At 39.6% G+C, this 18,989-nt stretch overlaps 1 protein-coding gene across 2 annotated transcripts in view; it reads right to left on the reverse strand.

The window, feature by feature from the left end:
• The window catches only part of DIAPH3 (diaphanous related formin 3), a 565,715-nt gene that overhangs the window by 342,515 nt on the left and 204,211 nt on the right, over positions 1–18,989 (reverse strand). For both annotated transcript variants that reach the window (XM_059684797.1, XM_059684796.1), the window contains 3 exons: positions 9,049–9,153; positions 4,915–5,202; positions 4,039–4,153 (listed from right to left, as the gene is read on the reverse strand). In XM_059684797.1, coding sequence (XP_059540780.1) covers positions 4,039–4,153; positions 4,915–5,202; positions 9,049–9,153 — 508 coding nt within the window. The remainder of the gene's footprint in view (positions 1–4,038; positions 4,154–4,914; positions 5,203–9,048; positions 9,154–18,989) is intronic.

The raw sequence follows: 18,989 nt of genomic DNA on the forward strand, positions 1-18,989 counted from the left end.
AATTTTTTAAAGGTCTAATTATTTCATTTAGGGCTAACACTACAGCTAAATTAAAGACATGCTAACAAGTTTCCCTTTTGAGCCTCATTAATTAAGAAAGTAATCAGAGTAAAGATGAAAAAAAAGAGTAGGTGGATGGCAGTATTACTTAAATAGCTTTTAGGTACTTCCATTTGCACCTACTAGGAAAGCAAAGGGAAAACTAATCAATTCCAGATTATGAAATCTGAAATTCTGAAGTGTTTTACATGTAAATACACATTTTAACTGCCATATATTTTCCTTGATTGCCTAAAGAGTACACTTATGTTATTCAAGGAAAATTTTGATTCTCCATAATCAAAAGGTAAATTAAGATCAGTTTAATTCACAAGATTTCCTAGGATAAGCTTGCTGAGAAAATTCAAAATATATCATTTTTACTATTTTGGTCAAGACAAATGGTGCTCAAAATACCTACTGAAGACTTTGGATTTACCATACATTCTAGAAAGCTACCATAATTTACAACTTTTAGTGTATCTAACACAATTACTCTTTAAAAGAGTTTCTAATTTACGTTTAAATTTTAAAAAGTGTTTCAAAGAAATGTAAATGATTTTTTTTTGTAATCAGCCCACATCCTTTGGATACTGAGATGATCAGGATAAAACAGAAATAGTAAGCACCTAGCATGATGCCTAGTACACAGTAGGCATTTTAAGAAACCAAGCCTTGCCATCTCCATTCAGTACAATAGCTTCCCTCCAGGCCTCTCTGTGCTCAATGAGCCCAGAGATATAAATAGCATAAGTCTATGGGCTCCTTTTTGAAAATGAAAGGTAACTACTGACCTAACATGGAAGTGTTATATAATACTTAAAAATGAACTTAACAGTATCAGTGGGTATCAGCTCAGAGACAAGTGCTTTTGGCCCATGAAACTGGATGAGATAAATTCAATTTTCAGACAATAGTAATACCTAAATATAATTTTTAAAGGCACACTGAACAAGTAAAAGCTATCACAAAACAATCTGAAAAATGAATTCTATTACTTTTAATGAGAATATCTTATAATCTTCTCATATACTTCTGTTTCACACTTTCAAGACACTCATTAAAATTGATATTTCTATCTCATGTGACTAGTATTAATTGAACTATGTGACAGTCACTGTAACATTAAATATTAAAATCTGACTAGAGGAAAGCTAACATTTTGTTTTTGTTTTTACTATTCCTCATTGGCAAAAAGAAATTCTCATGCTGAAAGAATCCCTGAAAATATCCTCCTCCAGAAAAATCTAATTTAGAACTTCTTCAAAAGAGATAGTATATAGAAAATTTAAGTTCTGTATTAATCATCTGAATTTTAAAAATTTCTCATTTGATAACCTAATAAAATTTTCTTTTTCAGCATTTCATTTATTAAATCATTTATTTCCCCATTAATAAAGTAAAAAATCTATAATAATAAAAGCATAATATGCTAATTAGACAGGACAGCCAAATGACCATCCAGACGTCATTCTGGATGAAGCCAAGGCAGCAGGGGCTGAGGCAGAGGTGGTTAGGGGCCATCAGGCAGGGCAGGCGAGCAGTTAGGGGTGATCAGGCAGGCAGGCAGAGTGGTAGGAGTGATCAGGCAGGCAGGCGAGTAGTTAGGGGCAATCAGGCAGGCAGGCAAAGTGGTTAGGGGTGATGAGGCAGGCAAGCGAGTGGTTAGGGGTGATGAGGTAGGCAGGCAGAGGTGGTTAGGGGTGATCAGGCAGGAAGGCAGGTGGTTAGGGGCGATCAGGCAGGCAAGCGGTTAGGGGCGATCAGGCAGGCAGACAAGAAGTTAGGGGTGATCAGGCAGGCAGGCGAGCAGTTAGGAGCCAGCGGTCCAAGATTGCAAGAGGGCTGTCCAACTGCCAGTTTACAGAACAGGCCTAAACCGGCAGTCAGACATCCCCCGAGGAGTCCCAGATTGAGAGAGGGTGCAGGCCAGGCTGAAGGACTCCCCCCACCCCCAAATGAATTTTGTGCACCTGGCCTCTAGTGTATTTATATCCTATCTAATAAAAGAGCAATATGCAAATTAGCCATCCCTCTGTGACAAATATGGCGGAGCCCACAGCCAATACAGCGGGAATATGCAAACTGACTGTCACTCCATGACAAAGATGGGGGCGGCTGGGCCATGGCGATGATGCAGGCGTTCTGCCCCACCCCGCCCGCGGAGCGCCTCTGGGCCTGCTTCGTCGCCACTGCCGCAGGGCCGGAGGAGCAGAGATACAAGCCTGCAGGGGGCCCAACACCCAGCAGCTCCAAGCCCCACGGCCGCGGTGGTGCTGGGGCTGAAGGAGCAGAGACACAAGTCCACAGGGGGGCCCGGCACCCAGCAGAGGATCAGAGACACAAGCCCATAGAGGCGCCCGGCACTCCCAGTCTGGTCAGAATACTGTCTCCAGGAAATAACGCTACTGTGGCAAATCATCTAAGAGAGGAAACAAGCTTTTGTTGGGTTGATTCTGAAGGTCAGAGAACAGGCCACCCCAACATATGCCTTGTTGTTATATTGATGATATTGAGCTGCAGATGCATGAAAAACAGCAAATGCAAGGAGAGGCTTTCACTGAAGTCTCCTGCTCTGCCTAAAATTGGACCCCCCAAAAGAACCTTAAATGTCATAGGTCTCCTCGATGGGAAAGTGCCATCAGCCAGCAAAGACTGACTCCTGTCACAGGACAGGAGACTAAAAGTTGACATCACACCCAAACTTTGTTACAAACTATCTCCTCCCGACCCCCATTCATCTTTCCTAAAAATCATGTACTCTCCTCTAAGAGGCCTACATCTCCCGTCCCCTTTCCCTAGAAAGAAGGTATTTAAATCTGGATTCTAAGCCACTTTGGGAAGTTATTCATTTTTCCCTGGGATCTCCCACATATACACGAGGTACACATGTTAATGAACTTTTTTCTCTTGGTAGTCCGTCTTTCATTACAAGGGCCTCCACTAAGAATTCAGAAGGGTAAAGAAAAACTATTTTTCCTCTTCCATAATTCTATCTTGGAAAATCAAGTCCCAGGCTGAACAGTGAGGTTGGCCCAAGTGCCAGGCAGTCCTGGCTGAGGGGAGGGAAACTTCTAGGGGGAATTCAATGATATTAGCATCAAATTAGGACAGAGGGCACATGCATGGTTGCTGGTGGGAGTTTAAAGTGGTTCAACATTTTTGGAGGATGATTTGGCAAAATTGATAGAAATGTTCAAGGTATATCCACGAGTCTTCTTCTAAGAATCTCATATGCTGAGAAAAAGCACGAGTGCTTAAGCCCTGGTCAGAATCTGCATTTTTAGGACAAGGTGGCATCTATACTAATAAAAGGATAATATGCTAATTAGACTGAATATCTTCTGGATGACCTTCTGGACGTCATTCCAGACATCCATGGTGGCGGGACTGAGGCAGAGGTGGTTAGAGGTGATGAGGCAGGCAGGGGAGACCAGTTAGAGGGATCAGACCGTCAGGGGAGAACAATTAAGGGGATCAGGCCAGCAGGAGAGAGCAGTTAGGGGGATCAGGCCAGCAGGGGAGAGCAGTTAGGGGGATCAAGCCGGCAGGCAGGAGAGCGATTAGGAGCCAGCAGTCCTGAGGGGTTCCAGAATGGAGAGGGTGCAGGCCAGGCTGAGGGACCACCCCCTCATCCTGTGCAGGAATTTCGTGCACCAGGCTTCTTGTGTGTGTGTGTGTGTGTGTGTGTGTGTGTGTGTATGTGTGTATCTCCCACGTTCAAAGGCTGTTAAATCACATTGTTTACCCATATCTTCAGAAAAAAATCACTTCTACTGTCGTTGTAAACAACCTGCTTCCCTATTTATAATGGTCTGGCCCTCTAGCAACTTCAGCGCGAAATCATAGCTAATTTGCCTACAAACGTCAGGTGGTCATAATAATCCAGCCACTCAGAGTATATATATATACATCTTCAAATAATGCTTTCTAGTTAACATATAAAAAGTGGCAGTGTTAAAATAGTAAAATAACATATAATCATGATGTGAAACTTACCTTTTTGCTGGCAACAAAATGTATTCTCAAGTTTACAAAGCAAATCCACATTTTCATACTTATTTTCATTTGCCTTTATCCAGAAACAGTTTTCAGTCATTTCATGAGGTCTGATCTGCAATCAGAGAAGACTGATTCATAAATAGTTGGGTGTTTCATCTGTCCCAGCCCAATCATTACATTCAGACCCAGAGTCCCATAGCTGCCAGCCAATGTTCAGGAAGTAATCCTGTATGATTTTTCTCCAAACTTTGTTCAATGAAATATGAGTTCTACAGGAAGGTAAGCTATGAGAGAAAAAACTGGGAGGACTGAAGCTGAATGAAACAAAGTTTGTTTCTTATCAATTACTCTTGCCAAAACTTTAATTATGCTCATGTGCACTATGACTCAAGTGCAGGACACAGTACCCAGCATTTCCTAAGGTTATGTGACCAACTAACATTGATTCCCACTAAATTATTAAACCACAAAGCCTTAGTCAAGAGCAAAGAAATTTGTCTCAACCCTTTAAAAAAAAAAAAAGCCTGTTCATTTAAAATCACTTTTGCCCTGGCTGGTTTGGCTCAGTGGATAGAGCATCAGCCTGTGGACTGAAGGGTTCCAGGTTCAATTCTTGTCAAGGGCATGTACTTTGGTTGCAAGCACATCCCCAGTGCGGGGTGTGCAGGAGGCAGTTGATCAATGTTTCTCTCTCATAGATGTTTCTAACTTTCTATCCCTCTCCCTTCCTCTCTGTAAAAAAATCAATAGAATATATTTTTTTAAAAGAATCACTTTTAATGGGGTTCCTACTGGAAATTATATAGAGGTCAAAACAAAAGTAATTTTAATATAGGTAAGAGTATGTTTTCTTCCGTTTATTTATTTACTTACCTTTAACCAGTTCAATCTTCTCATGCTAATTTCAGGTTTAAATTCTTTCTTTGGTTTTAACCCAAATGGCAGGGTCGGTGGAAGAGAGTTTCCTCCACTGAGAAATCCCAGGGGAGGTGGTGGAGGCACAGGACCACCAAATGGCAGGGGCATGCCTGGGAGTGGAGGAGGGGGCGGAGGTGGTGGTGGAGGAGGTGGTGCCATGGGAGGAGGAAGTGCTGGGTGCCCAGTTTCATTTTCTTGTGCTAGGGGCAAAGAGGTCTTTATATCAGCTGGCAAGGCACCAAACTAGAGAGAAAAATAAAAGTAAAATAAATAAGCAACATGCCTAAGAACTCTATAGAACATATAAAAGTACACTTCCCTTAAAAATAATGTACTATTGCCGGGCTCAGTTGGTTGGGCATCATCCTGTGTAAGGAAAGGTTGCTGGTTTCCCAGTCAGGGCACATACCTGGGTTTCAGGTTCGATCCTCAGTTGGGGCACATACAGAAGGCAACGGGTCAATGTTTGTTTCACTGCGATGTTCCTTATTCCCTTTCTCTCTCTCTCTCTCTCTCTCTCTCTCTCTCTCTCTCTCTCTCTCTCTCTGTCTCTGTCTCTAAGTATGCCCTCAGGTGAGGATTCAAAATAATAACAATAATAATAATGATGATGATGATGATGATGATGATGATGTATTATTTTAAACCAAAAACAAGTAAATATCACAAATTTCATATGGCTTAACCTAAAATTCCAGTGAAGTTTTTCCCAGTTTAAGAATATCATCATAGCTTTTGTTTTCATAAAAGTATAATTAAAAGAAATATTATTCCCCTTTTTGAGGTAGTTTGCCCATCCAGGTGGAAATATCCAGAAGGGAAATGGGTACATGGGTCTGATGATTTGAAATCAGCAGTTGCTAGGTGATGGGTAGGCCATGGAAGTAGAGATGTTCAACTAGAGTTGCACAGAGTATGTAGCATGAAGAAAGTTCTGTGCACAGAATTTTATACAACACTAGCATTTAAATAAGAAAAATATCCAGCCAAAACCCGTTTGGCTCAGTGGATAGAGCGTCGGCCTGCAGACTGAAAGATCCCAGGTTCGATTCCGGTCAAGGGCATGTACCTGGGTTGCGGGCACATCCCCAGTAGGAGATGTGCAGGAGGCAGCTGATCGATGTTTCTCTCTCATCGATGTTTCTAACTCTCTATCTCTCTCCCTTCCTCTCTGTAAAAAATCAATAAAATATATTTTAAAAAAAGAAAAGAAAAAAAGAAAAAGAAAAATATCCAGAAAAAGAGTTAACTAGTATTATCTTGCTTTTGCCCCTGAGAAAAAAAATCTAAAATTCTCAATAATACCTCCAAAGACAAGCCATCATCTGAAATAGGTCAAGTGATTTTCACATACAATTCAACCTCATTGCAATTTCAGGGCCTGGGCACATGTTGTTCCTTCCACCTGGAATATCCTCTTCACCTGCCCATCTCCTACCTTTAATCTTAGCAACACATCCCTTCCTCAAGAAAGCCTTATCTGACCACTCATTTCACACTGATAGCACCCTGTACTTCTCCTTGACAGCTCTTACCAAAAGTGTTTTCTAACTTCTTAAGGAATCATTAGCATGTATTTCTATGATAGATTATAACTCTATGCAGAAAGTGACTTTCCCAGCACCTAATGTTGTGACTGACAGAGAAGCAAGGAAAAATGAAGAGTGAAACAAAGACAAATGTGTCCACTGGTCACTTTTGTCCGTATGTTTCTATGGCATGGTAATAATTTAATAGATGCACTGCATTTTGATTGGCATAAAGATGATCTGGGTTCATAAATAACTTTTTGTGATATGATTATTCTCCTAAAATTACTAACTTCAAACCTGAGCCACACATACATACAACTACATTGCAAATGGTAAACATTTAATAAATGGTAATAAATCATTTATAAAGTTTTATGACATAGTTACGAAAAACAGAGCATGCATAAAAGTCTGAAATTAACACTTGAGAGCAGAGAAAAAGTGTCATAAAAATTGAAACCACAAATCAGAGAACATGTTTTATTGAAAGATGAACTATAAAGAAGAATCACTTTAGTGGAATATTATATAGTATTTACCGCCCTTTGAATGTTAACAATGTATGTATATTATACTCACACTTAATATACATTTCGTAGTTAGCTATTAACATCTTAAAACAAAGATATGGTTGAATTTCTGCTCTAGACTAGTTCATATGCTAGTATGATTGAGGTAAATATACTGTTCATGAGGCAGGACACTGTGACTATCTTGCTCACTATTATATCCCCAACATCTAAAAATACTTGGTTGTTAAGTGACTAAATGACTGAAATAAAAAAAGAATAGAACATATTTTATTCATAACCTTCATAATCAGCATAGCTTTTATCAAAGAGAAGCATCTTAAAACAAATGCATAGATTTCATGAGAAATGCACACTAATCCAAAGGAAGAATTTGTCATTTGTTCTTCAAAAATGAATATGGTAGCCAATATTATGCCTTCAATTCCAGGTCTTTTTCTGATAGCCATAGAAACAGGTCATCATTGTCCACAATTTTATACAATATAGGATTTAATCTCAATTTCAAAATGTAAATTTATTTCTATTTTATATAAAAGCACATGCAACAATAACATATTTAAACATGGTGAATATGTTTTTCCACAAACTGGAATTTTCTAAATTTAGAGTACATTTATAAGTAACTCTTCAACTGGGAGAAATTAAAAAGCAAAGGAAGTCTTTAAATTTATGTTAGCCCAGACCAGAAAAAAACTAATCATAAATATTTCAGCCATTGTCTATAATTCTATCTGAAATAAAAATACAACCAAACAATTCTTTTAATATGATAGTCAGGGAGCCATCTGAGAAACATGAGAAACTTCAATAAACTGTTGCCCTTTCTTTTTATGCACTAAAGAAAAAAAAATTGAGAATAATTTATTTCTAGATAGCAGCTTTTAATTTTTAATTCTCACCCAAGAATACTGATTTTTAGGGAGAGGGAGAGGGAGAGGGAGAGGGAGAGGGAGAGGGAGAGAGAGGGAGAGAGAGGGAGAGAGAGAGAGAGAGAGAGAGAGAGAGAGGAGAGAGAAGTGGGAGAGGGAGAGAAGCATTAATGTGAGAGAGAAACATCCATCAACTGCCTGCCATAATCGCCCCAGCCCTGGATGGAACTTGCAACTCTTTGGTGTACAACCAACAACTCTCCAACCAACTCCAGCCAGGGCAGAAGCTTTAAATTTTTTTTTAATTGAACACTAAAAGATAGCTCTTCCTTAGGGTATCTTCAGACAGTCTCTGTAACAAACAATCCACTAAGTATTCAAAAGAAAAAAAAAATTGCCAATAATATAGGAAGCAGTATAACAATATACAAAATAGTACATCTGAGACTATTTCAGCATAACCATAACTTAGGATAAAAGGAAAATGATATTAATTGTTCATCATCCTATATATAAATCTACACGACAAAATTTAGCTGTGAATAGTCTATCTCTTCATCCATTAAAGACAAAGGTTGTATTTCTTGCTATCTAAAATGTTTTATGTGTAGAGCGTGTGTATGAGCTATCTGCTTCACAATCCAGATTTGTTCTCTCTCTCTCTCTTTTTTTTTTTGTCATATTTTAAATCTGTTTACTTTTGGAAATTGAAAAATTATCAGAAAATGTTCTCATTCAGCTAGAGGTTATCTCTCACTGCAAGGTACCAAAAAGCTTAAGGTTTTAAAAAATAAATAACTTGAGCAACAATTTCCTGTAGTAGGATAAAGATCAGTGATGAATGACAAATCTAAGATGAAAAGACTTTCTTACCCTCCGTGTTTAATTACTTAGGAAATGTGACATTAGGAACAAAACCCAAACGAAACATAAGGAAGCAGATTGGTTAGTGACAGTTTAGACGTTCTTAAAAAAGCAAATTGAAAAGTAGAAAAATAAGTTTCCTAAATATACATATATACATATAAAAAACACTATGAAAACATAAAAGTGAAATTAAAGATTAAACATTTTGATGCTGTGAAGATATGACATGACCTTTGCGCCCCTGGTAAGCTTTTAATACTAAATTCCTCTGGATAGGTGGTATTTTACCTGAGACTTGAAAGCCTGTAACTCTGCTTGAAGCTCATTAATCTTTGCCTCTTTTTTCTGCAATTGAGCCTGAGTTTCTTGGTGGTCGGTAAACTCTTTTTCAAACTGAAAAGAAAATATGAGAGAGAGATGGAAATGAAAAGCACTTTTTATAGAGAAATATGACTCTAATCATGTCAGCAGAACATAAACTTTTATGAAAGGAATGGTAGATTTTTGCAGTCACCCACAGCCTTTCTTGAAGTCCTACCAAAATCATTTGCAAGGCAGCAGACAAAGCCAGAAATGGAGTCCGTGACCTTCTCTCAGCAGAGGAAACTGGCCCATAGTTATTTGCAACCCTGTCTTTTTTACTTCAAAGTCCCTAAATTTCATGGTGATTTTGTGTAAAATAATAGAGAGCAAACCATTGTACTGAGTTTCCTGACCCCTACCTGCAAAAATGTATACTTAAAATTTACCTAAAGTTTAACAAGAGGACTTAAAAAATTCCATTTTAATATTTTTGTTTATGAATAAATAACTCGTTATATAAATGCATCAATTACTTGGCTTTTTCTTACAACATCAGGAGATTTAAGAACGCTGAAGTAGGCTCTAAGCTTCCACCATTTAAGAAAATAAAGTCTGTTTCATTTATTATTAATCTTTTGGAGATTAATCTTTGTGAGATTAAGGATGAATAAATCTTTCAAAGTCCCTAGTGTGAGAAAGGTAAATGGTAAAATTTGGCGAATCCAATGAGTTTTTTTAATTTATATAGCCACTCATCACAAGTTCCCATCTTGCATTCAAATAGCTTACTATCATTACAACTGAAACACCTCTCCTAATAGAGGTAAATTTAAATAGGGTATTTTCTCATTATCAGAAACAAGTATTTGACTCTTTTTTTAAAAAATGGGGGATGGGGGCCAATCAGTTAAAAATAATGCAACTATTTCACAACTGTAGCCTGAAACTTTAAAATACAGTCACACCTCAATAAGGAAAATAACAATATAGAACTCGACAGTTAACAAAGGGCTGCGTGAATCTTATTCTGTCCTTAATACAGAGCCAGTTACTAGTCCCTCATCAGACAACCAGGAAGTAAAAGATGTGAGATTAAAAGCCAAATTGTGTCTTTAAAGTTTGAGTTATTTAGATGAAACCACACTGCCTTCCTACAATTGATGTTCAGATAATGCTTTACAGCTTTTTAATAGACTTTATTTTTAGAGCAGTTTTAGGTTCAGCACAAAATAGGCAAGTTTCAGAGATTTCCCATATGCACCCCTGCCCCCACACATTTTGCCTCCCCCATGTTTTACAGAGTTGAAAGTACAGAAATAAGCACTTTTGCATTTTATCACAAAAACAAATATGAAATATTACAGTTCTCATTATAGTTAGAAAAATAAATCTGACTCATGATCCTCTCACTCCAAACCTTGTGTTCTTTTATAAAGATAACAGAAACTACTAGAAAAAAAAGATACAAATATCTTTTACCTTTCCCAAACAACACCAGCATTATCACTCCTACTACTACTGCAGCTACTCTAAACTCCTCCTACCATTAATAATTTTAAGAAGATACTAATCTTGCCCTGGCCACTGTGGCTCAGTTGGTTAGAATGTCAACCTGTGTGTGCAACGAAGGGTCTCGGGTTCTATTCCCAGTCTGGGGACATACCTATGTTGCCCGTTTAATCTCAATCTCTCTCTCTCTCTCTCTCTCTCTCTCTCTCTCTCTCTCTCTCTCTCTCTCTCTCCCCCTACCTCCCTCCCTCCCTCCCCCCCTCCCTCTTCTCTCCCTAAGCCTTGGATAAAAAAAAAAAAAAAAAGATGCTACCTTAAACCTAGTAAAATAACTAATATACAAGCCACAGCATGCTTAGAACTCAGAGGATAACCCAAAGCCCTCCTCTCACCCAGGAATTCCACAGGAACTAGCTAAGTCAATTGTGCTCAGGGCTCTGTTGCACTGTGAACTTCTCTGTCCTTCTGTCCTTTGACTCACCCCATGTCACCTAACTAATCTTATTTTTGCCTCAAAGCCAACTTCATTAAACAGTGTTCCTACTCCATACTCACTTTTCTGACCTGCTGACCTTCATTCACTTCATTATGCACTACAACTAAGCTATCATTCTTTCACTCTAAAAACTACAGCTTACCAAATTTCAAATTACCTGGACTTCTCCCAGCCTCATCTTGCTTGACTTCTCTATAGTTGTGCTATTTAATAGGGTAGCCACTAGCCACAGGTATAAATGTAAATCTAATTCAAGTCAAATAAAGTTAAATTTTCAGTTCCTCAGTCACACTAGCCATTTTATACGGGCACAATGGGAACACTTGGTTGATAGCTACTGTGTCGAACAATACAGATTATAAAACACTACCATCACCCCTGTCTAAAACATAAATACTTACAAACTTGTCCCTATATTCCATCTCCCTTCCCCTATATGTTCCATTGCAACACACTCGTCTGGTCCTCCTAATTCATTGACTGCTCCTACCAGTTCTATATAAGTTCCTACTCTTCAATCCAACCCTTTAATGTTGCCATTGTATTGGACTCCTTCCTCACCCTCTCCTGGACTCACAACACATTTTTCATTGCATGCAATCTTCCACACCCATATGCTTCAATCACCATTATTATATTGATGGCTTCCAAATCCTGCTACCTAGCTCAGTTTCTCATCTGAATTCCAGACTACTTATCAGTCCTAAAATGTATTTTCAACTTCTTAATGAACATTTTTCAAGATAAACAAACGAACAAAAAAAAAAACAACAACAGTATTTTCAAAATCAATACTATCTTCCCCCTACATATTTTGGGGTTTTTTGAATACCGCTATTCTTTCTAAAGGACAGCTCAAATGACACGTCCCCTTTGCCCTTAAACCTTCTTCATTGGCTTCATTATAAAGGACATGCTCATTAACTTAATATCTAAGAACCCTCCGGCATATGGCCCCAGACTACCTATTTCCCATTATGCAATAAATATCTAATAGCATGCCTAGATGTGTCCCTCAGAGTGGTACGTGCTAGAAATATAGAGTAGAACAGAATATGGTAACTGCTTTTAGTCAGTATAGTGTCTGGTGACAAAGAAAAAGCAAACAAGCCAAAACCTATACAAATTACCAGCAATAAAGACAGACAGATAGACAGACAGTGAATGATTCCTGGAGGAAGGATGTTGGACCCCAGGTTTGCAGCTAACATTTCAAATAGAGGAATCAGCATTGGATGACAAGCAATCCCTTATAAGGGGCACAAAAAGGTGTGAGAACAAACTGCAGGGGGAGAAGCTAGCAATGTAATCAGAAATGGAATTGTTGAAAGCAGTTTTACAATAAGTCAAAAAGTGTTTTCTTTTTCCTAAAACAACATTGAGAGGTAGTAAAGTATCTATAATAATGAATGCATAATATGCTAATTAGACCGGACGTCCTTCCAGACAAAGCCAGGGCTACAAGGGAAGCACAGTCCCGGATGTCTGCCAGTGGCCCGAGGGAATCCTGGGTCCCAGGTGCCTGCCAGCAGCCGGAGGGAAGCCGGTGCCAGCAACAGGGGGAAGGAAGGCCTACTCTTGCACGAATTTTGTGCACCGGGCCAGTAGTTTATAAGAAGAAAATAACAATCAAATTTGTACTATGGAAAACCCAAACAGCAGCAAGTGTGGACTGAAAGAGAAGCACAGAGGCAAGAAAATGAGTTGAGGGGCTACGGCAGTTATCCAAGTGAACTAAAGGCCTGCATGAATGAAGGTAGAAAATAGGATAATGAGAAGAACATGAAGCAAAATATTTTAACAGAATTCAAAAAGGTGTCTGACTGAATGAAGAAAATGCGCGGGCGAACATGTAGAAGATGACCATGGTGTTCTGCTGCATGACAAGCTGCAAAGTGTTATAATTTGATGGGAAAGATAAGGATTTAAAATGCAGGGTGAGAGAGAACCAAGATGGCGGCATAGGTTAACACCAGAGTTTGCTGCTTTGAACAACTACTTCAAAAGTGAAACCAAAAAACGGAAGGGACATCACCCAGAACCACAGGAACGCTGGCTGAGTGGAAGTCCTACAACTAGGAGGAAAGAGAAACGCATACGGACACTCAGAGGAGGCGCAGTGCTGAAGTCAAATTCTGAGGTGCGGAGTGCGCGGAGCGGACTGGCGGCCGAGGGCGCGGTTGTTGTTTTCAATCGGGAGGGATTCGCAGACTCTGAGAACCAGATCCGGGTGAGTCTTTAGGGACCCAGACTCAAACGGGAGAAGCGGGACTGTCTGGCTTCGGTCAGAGCGAGTGCAGCTTTCTCTCCGAGCTTTGCAGCGGGTGCTGGGACTCAGAGAGGCAGAGCCCCTGGGGACAGGACTGAGAGCCGCCATAACTGCTCTCTCCGGCCCACCCTGTTGATCCTGTGCGACCTGCCCTACCTCGCCCAAGCCCTGCACAGAGGCATTTGCCGGATAGCCTCAGGCAAAGGCTAGATTAGCACCTCCCTAGAGGACAGAAGTTCTCTCACTGCTGACACAGCTGATTCTCATAGCCACTTGGCCTGGAGGTCAAACCCTCCCTGGAATTAGCTACAACAATCAAGATTTAACTATAAGACTGCGAACAAAGACCACTAGGGGGTGCACCAAGGAAGCATAACAAAATGCGGAGACAAAGAAACAGGACAAAATTGTCAATGGAAGAAATAGAGTTCAGAACCACACTTTTAAGGTCTCTCAAGAACTGTTTAGAAGCTGCCGATAAACTTAATGAGATCTACACGAAAACTAATAAGACCCTCGATCTTATATTGGGGAACCAACTAGAAATTAAGCACACACGGACTGAAATAACGAATATTATACAGACGCCCGACAGCAGACCAGAGGAGCGCAAGAATCAAGTCAATGATTTGAAATGCGAGGAAGCAAAAAACATCCAACCGGAAAAGCAAAATGAAAAAAGAATCCAAAAATGCGAGGATAGTGTAAGGAGCCTCTGGGACAGCTTCAAGCGTACCAACATCAGAATTATAGGGGTGCCAGAAGATGAGAGAGAGCAAGATATTGAAAACCTATTTGAAGAAATAATGACAGAAAACTTCCCCCACCTGGTGAAAGAAATGGACTTACAGGTCCAAGAAGCGCGGAGAACCCCAAACAAAAGGAATCCAAAGAGGACCACACCAAGACACATCATAATTAAAATGCCAAGAGCAAAAGATAAAGAGAGAATCTTAAAAACAGCAAGAGAAAGAAACTCAGTTACCTACAAGGGAATACCCATATGACTGTCAGCTGATTTCTCAACAGAAACTTTGCAGGCCAGAAGGGAGTGGCAAGAAATATTCAAAGTGATGAATACCAAGAACCTACAACCAAGATTACTTTATCCAGCAAAGCTATCATTCAGAATTGAAGGTCAGATAAAGAGCTTCACAGATAAGGAAAAGCTAAAGGAGTTCATCACCACCAAACCAGGATTATATGAAATGCTGAAAGGTATCCTTTAAGAAGAGGAAGAGGAAGAAAAAGGTAAAGATACAAATTATGAACAACAAATATGCATCTATCAACAAGTGAATCTAAGAATCAAGTGAATAAATAATCTGATGAACAGAATGAACTGTTGATTATAATAGAATCAGGGACATAGAAAGGGAATGGACTGACTTCTTGGGGGGGAAAGGGGTGTGGGAGATGTGGGAAGAGACTGGACAAAAATCGTGCACCTATGGATGAGGACAGTGGGTGGGGAGTGAGGGCGGAGGGTGGGGCGGGAACTGGGAGGAGGGGAGTTATGGGGGGGGAAAAAAAGGAACAAATGTAATAATCTGAACAATAAAGATTTAATTAAAAAAAAATAAATAAAAAATAAAAAGTTATGTAAATGGTAAAAAAAAATAAATAAATAAAAAATAAAAAAAAATAAAAATAAAATAAAATGCAGGGTGAAAGGCATTTTTAGGCACAAGAAAAATTAATTTGGTTTAGGGAATGTTCTGCTTGAGTTACCTATAATAAATTCAAGCCTTACCAGTTTGCTCAGTGGTCAGAACATTGTCCTCAGACTGAAAGGTTGTTAAGTTTAATTCTGGTCAAGGGCACATACCTCGGCTGGTCAGGGCGAGTGCAGGAGGCAACCAATCGATGTGTCCCTCTCACATGGATGTTTCTCTCTCTCTGTCTCTCCCCCTCCCTTCTACTCATTCTAAAATCAATGGGGAAAAATGTCCTCAGGTGAGGACTAACAACAAAAAGAAATTCAAATTTTATGTATGGCTCCTTATTATCCCACCTTGTTGCCTCATACGTATCCATTAGGATTCACATTAGCTACCACTTCCTTCAGTAAGTCTTCCCTCCACACCCAAGATTAGGTGAGGAATGCTTCCTACAGGTTTACACACCACATAGGGTTTTCTACCCTAGTAATCATCAGGAAGTAATATAAAAATATCAAAATGTAGTAATACTCACTAACCTAGAAGTTCACTAACAGTGAAAAATCTTTTTTATTTTACTCATCACCTTTCCAAAGCTTTAATTCATAATTAAACTCAATATATCTTTGTTGAATGAACTAAGGAGCTAATTCCTATCCAATCTTCCTTTTCATGTTAAATAAGTAAGTCACTATCTATCAAATAATAAAGCCCCCCAATCTCCCAGCATCAAAAACTTTAAGAAGTCATTTTCTCTATTCTCCTTTTGATAACTGCTCAATGTGTACTGCTACTTAACAAGAAATAAAAAAAATTAAATTCTCATGAGTAAGAATAAAAAAGTCTTTTTCACAATATAAATATGTACACTATCATATTTCATAGGCCTTAGAATGATATTCAAAAGAATAAAGAATTGTGCAGGGGAACAAAGATAAAACTATCAAAACAATTAGTCATAATTAGTACACATAAACAGAATTTAATAAATTAACTTGGCCATATTGAAAGTATCATTATTATTACCAAAGAGAAAAATATCTAGATCCTCCCTTAGAAGAGGATCAGACAAAATATAAACTTTGCTTTAACATCTTTATAATACCTACAGTCAAATCACAGTAGCCTAGGGGATAAAATGAGTCTACATTAAAGACGTACTTTATAAAAACTGATATGATACCCATCCAAAAAGAGTTACCAGAGCAATATTACGCTTACAATATTACACGCAAAAAATGTCAAGAAACACAGTTAAGGTTGAGGCTCTGCTTAATTTCAGTCCCTAGGGTAAATGTATTAGTGCATCTGTACAAGAAGGTTGATAATTCAATATTCTCTGTGTACTTTCTGACATTTCTGGTCTTCATTTTTCAAATTTATGCACCAAATAAAGAATGTGTCTAGCAACTAGGATAGCTTCCTGCCTAAAGCAAAGTATTTACATGTGTCCTTATAAAGCTATCAGAAAGAAGTTCTTGCTGATATATACAAAATGGTATGGCAGTAGAAATCTTTTATGGAGCAAACAATATATTCTGAATATACCTAAAACACATAACTTTTGACTAAAAGGAAACAACTAACCTTGAACAAGGTCTTTCTTCTACTTACATTTAAAGCTTACAATTTTAAAACAATGTATTGAGGAAATTATCATGTTTAACACCACTCATATAAACTATATACCTAAAAATCATTATAAAAGCAAATTTATACTATCTGGGATACTCCAAATTAAGTACCTGAAAGTTTCCTACTATTTTTCCCATGAAGAGTAAAAATTCTAACTGAGCTTAGAATATAAAGTAGGGGTGAGGGGTTACTCGGTAATACAGACATCTGTCAGGTATAACACTTAATTTAAAAGATCCATATTTAAATGATCACCATTGTGAATATCTTATTCACAGCTGTAATCCTAGCCTGTAACCAAAAGTCTGAGATATAATACCCTCTCAGTGAATGTTTGGTAAGCCTTAGAACAGCTTAGGAAATTTACAAAGTTTTTCATAAGTTACTGTTAACTTATGAAAAAGTGCCTAACATTTGCAGTTACCTTTTATCTTACAAGTTTATAAAAATGTGCAGTTTCTTCTCAAAATTTATTTAAGACCAAATACAATAAAATGTAGGTTGTGCGGCATGGTGCCTAACACATAGTAAGTGTTCACATTCATCAAGGTGGTTGTAGTATAATTATTATTATTTATCCTATGTAAGAAACCAGTCCTATGAATTCAAATCAGAGTGAATACCTAAAATGTGAAGACAACAGCCCCCCTCCAAAAACAAAAAAAGAGAGAGCAAGAGAGAGAAAGTGTAATGGGTACTTACTAAATAAGCAGAGATAAAAACACCATCTTCAAGAAAAGTGAGGAATGAATGGCTACATAGTGATACTACTAGGCTGAAATAAATGAAATTGGCAATATCTGATATATTTAACCTATGAAAATGATAATTTTATATGATTCAACCTGATCTAAAATGAAGTAGCTTTAATCAAAACAGCAAGCAGCCCTAGCTGGTTTTGCTCAGTGAATAGAGTGGCGGCCTATGGTCTGAAGGGTCCTGGGTTCGATTCCAGTCAAGGGCATATGCCCAAGTTGTGGCTCAGTCCCCAGCAGGGGGCGTACAAGAGGCAGACAATCAATAATTCTCTCTCATTGATGTTTCTATCTCCCTCTCCCTTCCTCTCTGAAATCAATTTTACACACACACACACCTTGATATATGTGTGTGTGTATGTATGTATATGTATATATTATATATATATGTATATATAATATATATATCTACACTAATAAAACAGAAACATGGTAATTGGCGTACGACCGATACCCTTTTCATTGGCTAATCAGCGAGATATGCAAATTAACTGTCAGCCAAGATGGCGGCCAGCAGCCAGGCAGCTTGAAACTAACATGAGGCTTGGTTGCCTCAGTGACGGAGGAAACCAACTTTCCCCGCCTGCGGCTGCCGGCCTCTGAGCAGGCAGTTTAAGAAACATTGTAACAAATACCTCCGGACTTCAGCCAGCAGATTTGCAACATTGTATGCAAAGGTCAGAAACCTACTTTCAGCCGGAGGCCTAAGAGCTGGAGCCGAGCCTCAAGCTAAAGCTGGCCCAGAATTAAAAAAAAAAAAAAAAAAAAAAGGAAAAAAGGAGCGGTTAGGAGCTTCAGTCACCCCCAGCCTGAAAACAGCCCTCAGCCCCTCACCCAGACTGGCCAGGCACCCCAGTGGGGACCCCCACCCTGATCCAGGACACCCTTCAGGGCAAACCAGCCGGCCCCCACCCATGCACCAGGCCTCTACCCTATATAGTAAAAGGGTAATATGCCTCCCGGCACCGGGATCAGCGTGACAGGGGGCAGCACCCAAACCCCCTGATCACCCTGCGGCCCTGTGTGTGACAGGGGGCGGCGCCCCAACCCCCTGAGCAGCCCTGCTCTGTGCCTGATTGGGGGGAGCTCCCCAAACCCCTCCCCCCCACGGGCCCTGCTCTGTGTGTGATGGGGTAGAGTCATAACCTCCCCATTGGCCCTGCCCTGAGTGTGACAGGGGGGAGCTCCTCAACCCCCTGATGGGCCCCGCTCTGTGCGTGACAGGGTACGGAGCCCCAACCCCCCTGATTGGCCCTGCTCTGTGCGTGACAGGGGGTTGCTCCACAACCTCCCCATCGACCCTGCCTTGAGTGTGACAGGGGGCGGCGCCCCAACTCCCCAATCGGCCCTGCTCTGAGCCGGACCAGGGGCTGCACCTAGGGATTGGGCCTGCCCTCTGCCACCCGGGAGCAGGCCTAAGCCAGCAGGTCGTTATCTCCCAAGGGGTCCCAGACTGCGAGAGGGCACAGGCCAGGCTGAGGGACCCCCCCTCCCCCCCCCCCCCGAGTGCACAAATTTTTGTGCACCGGGCCTCTAGTATGTATATATAATATTTTTTTTTTCATTTTTTTTTAAAGAAGAAAGTGGCAACAACAAAGACT

The sequence above is a fragment of the Myotis daubentonii genome, chromosome 2 (genome assembly GCF_963259705.1).
Source record: "Myotis daubentonii chromosome 2, mMyoDau2.1, whole genome shotgun sequence".
Taxonomy (NCBI): Eukaryota; Metazoa; Chordata; class Mammalia; order Chiroptera; family Vespertilionidae; genus Myotis; species Myotis daubentonii.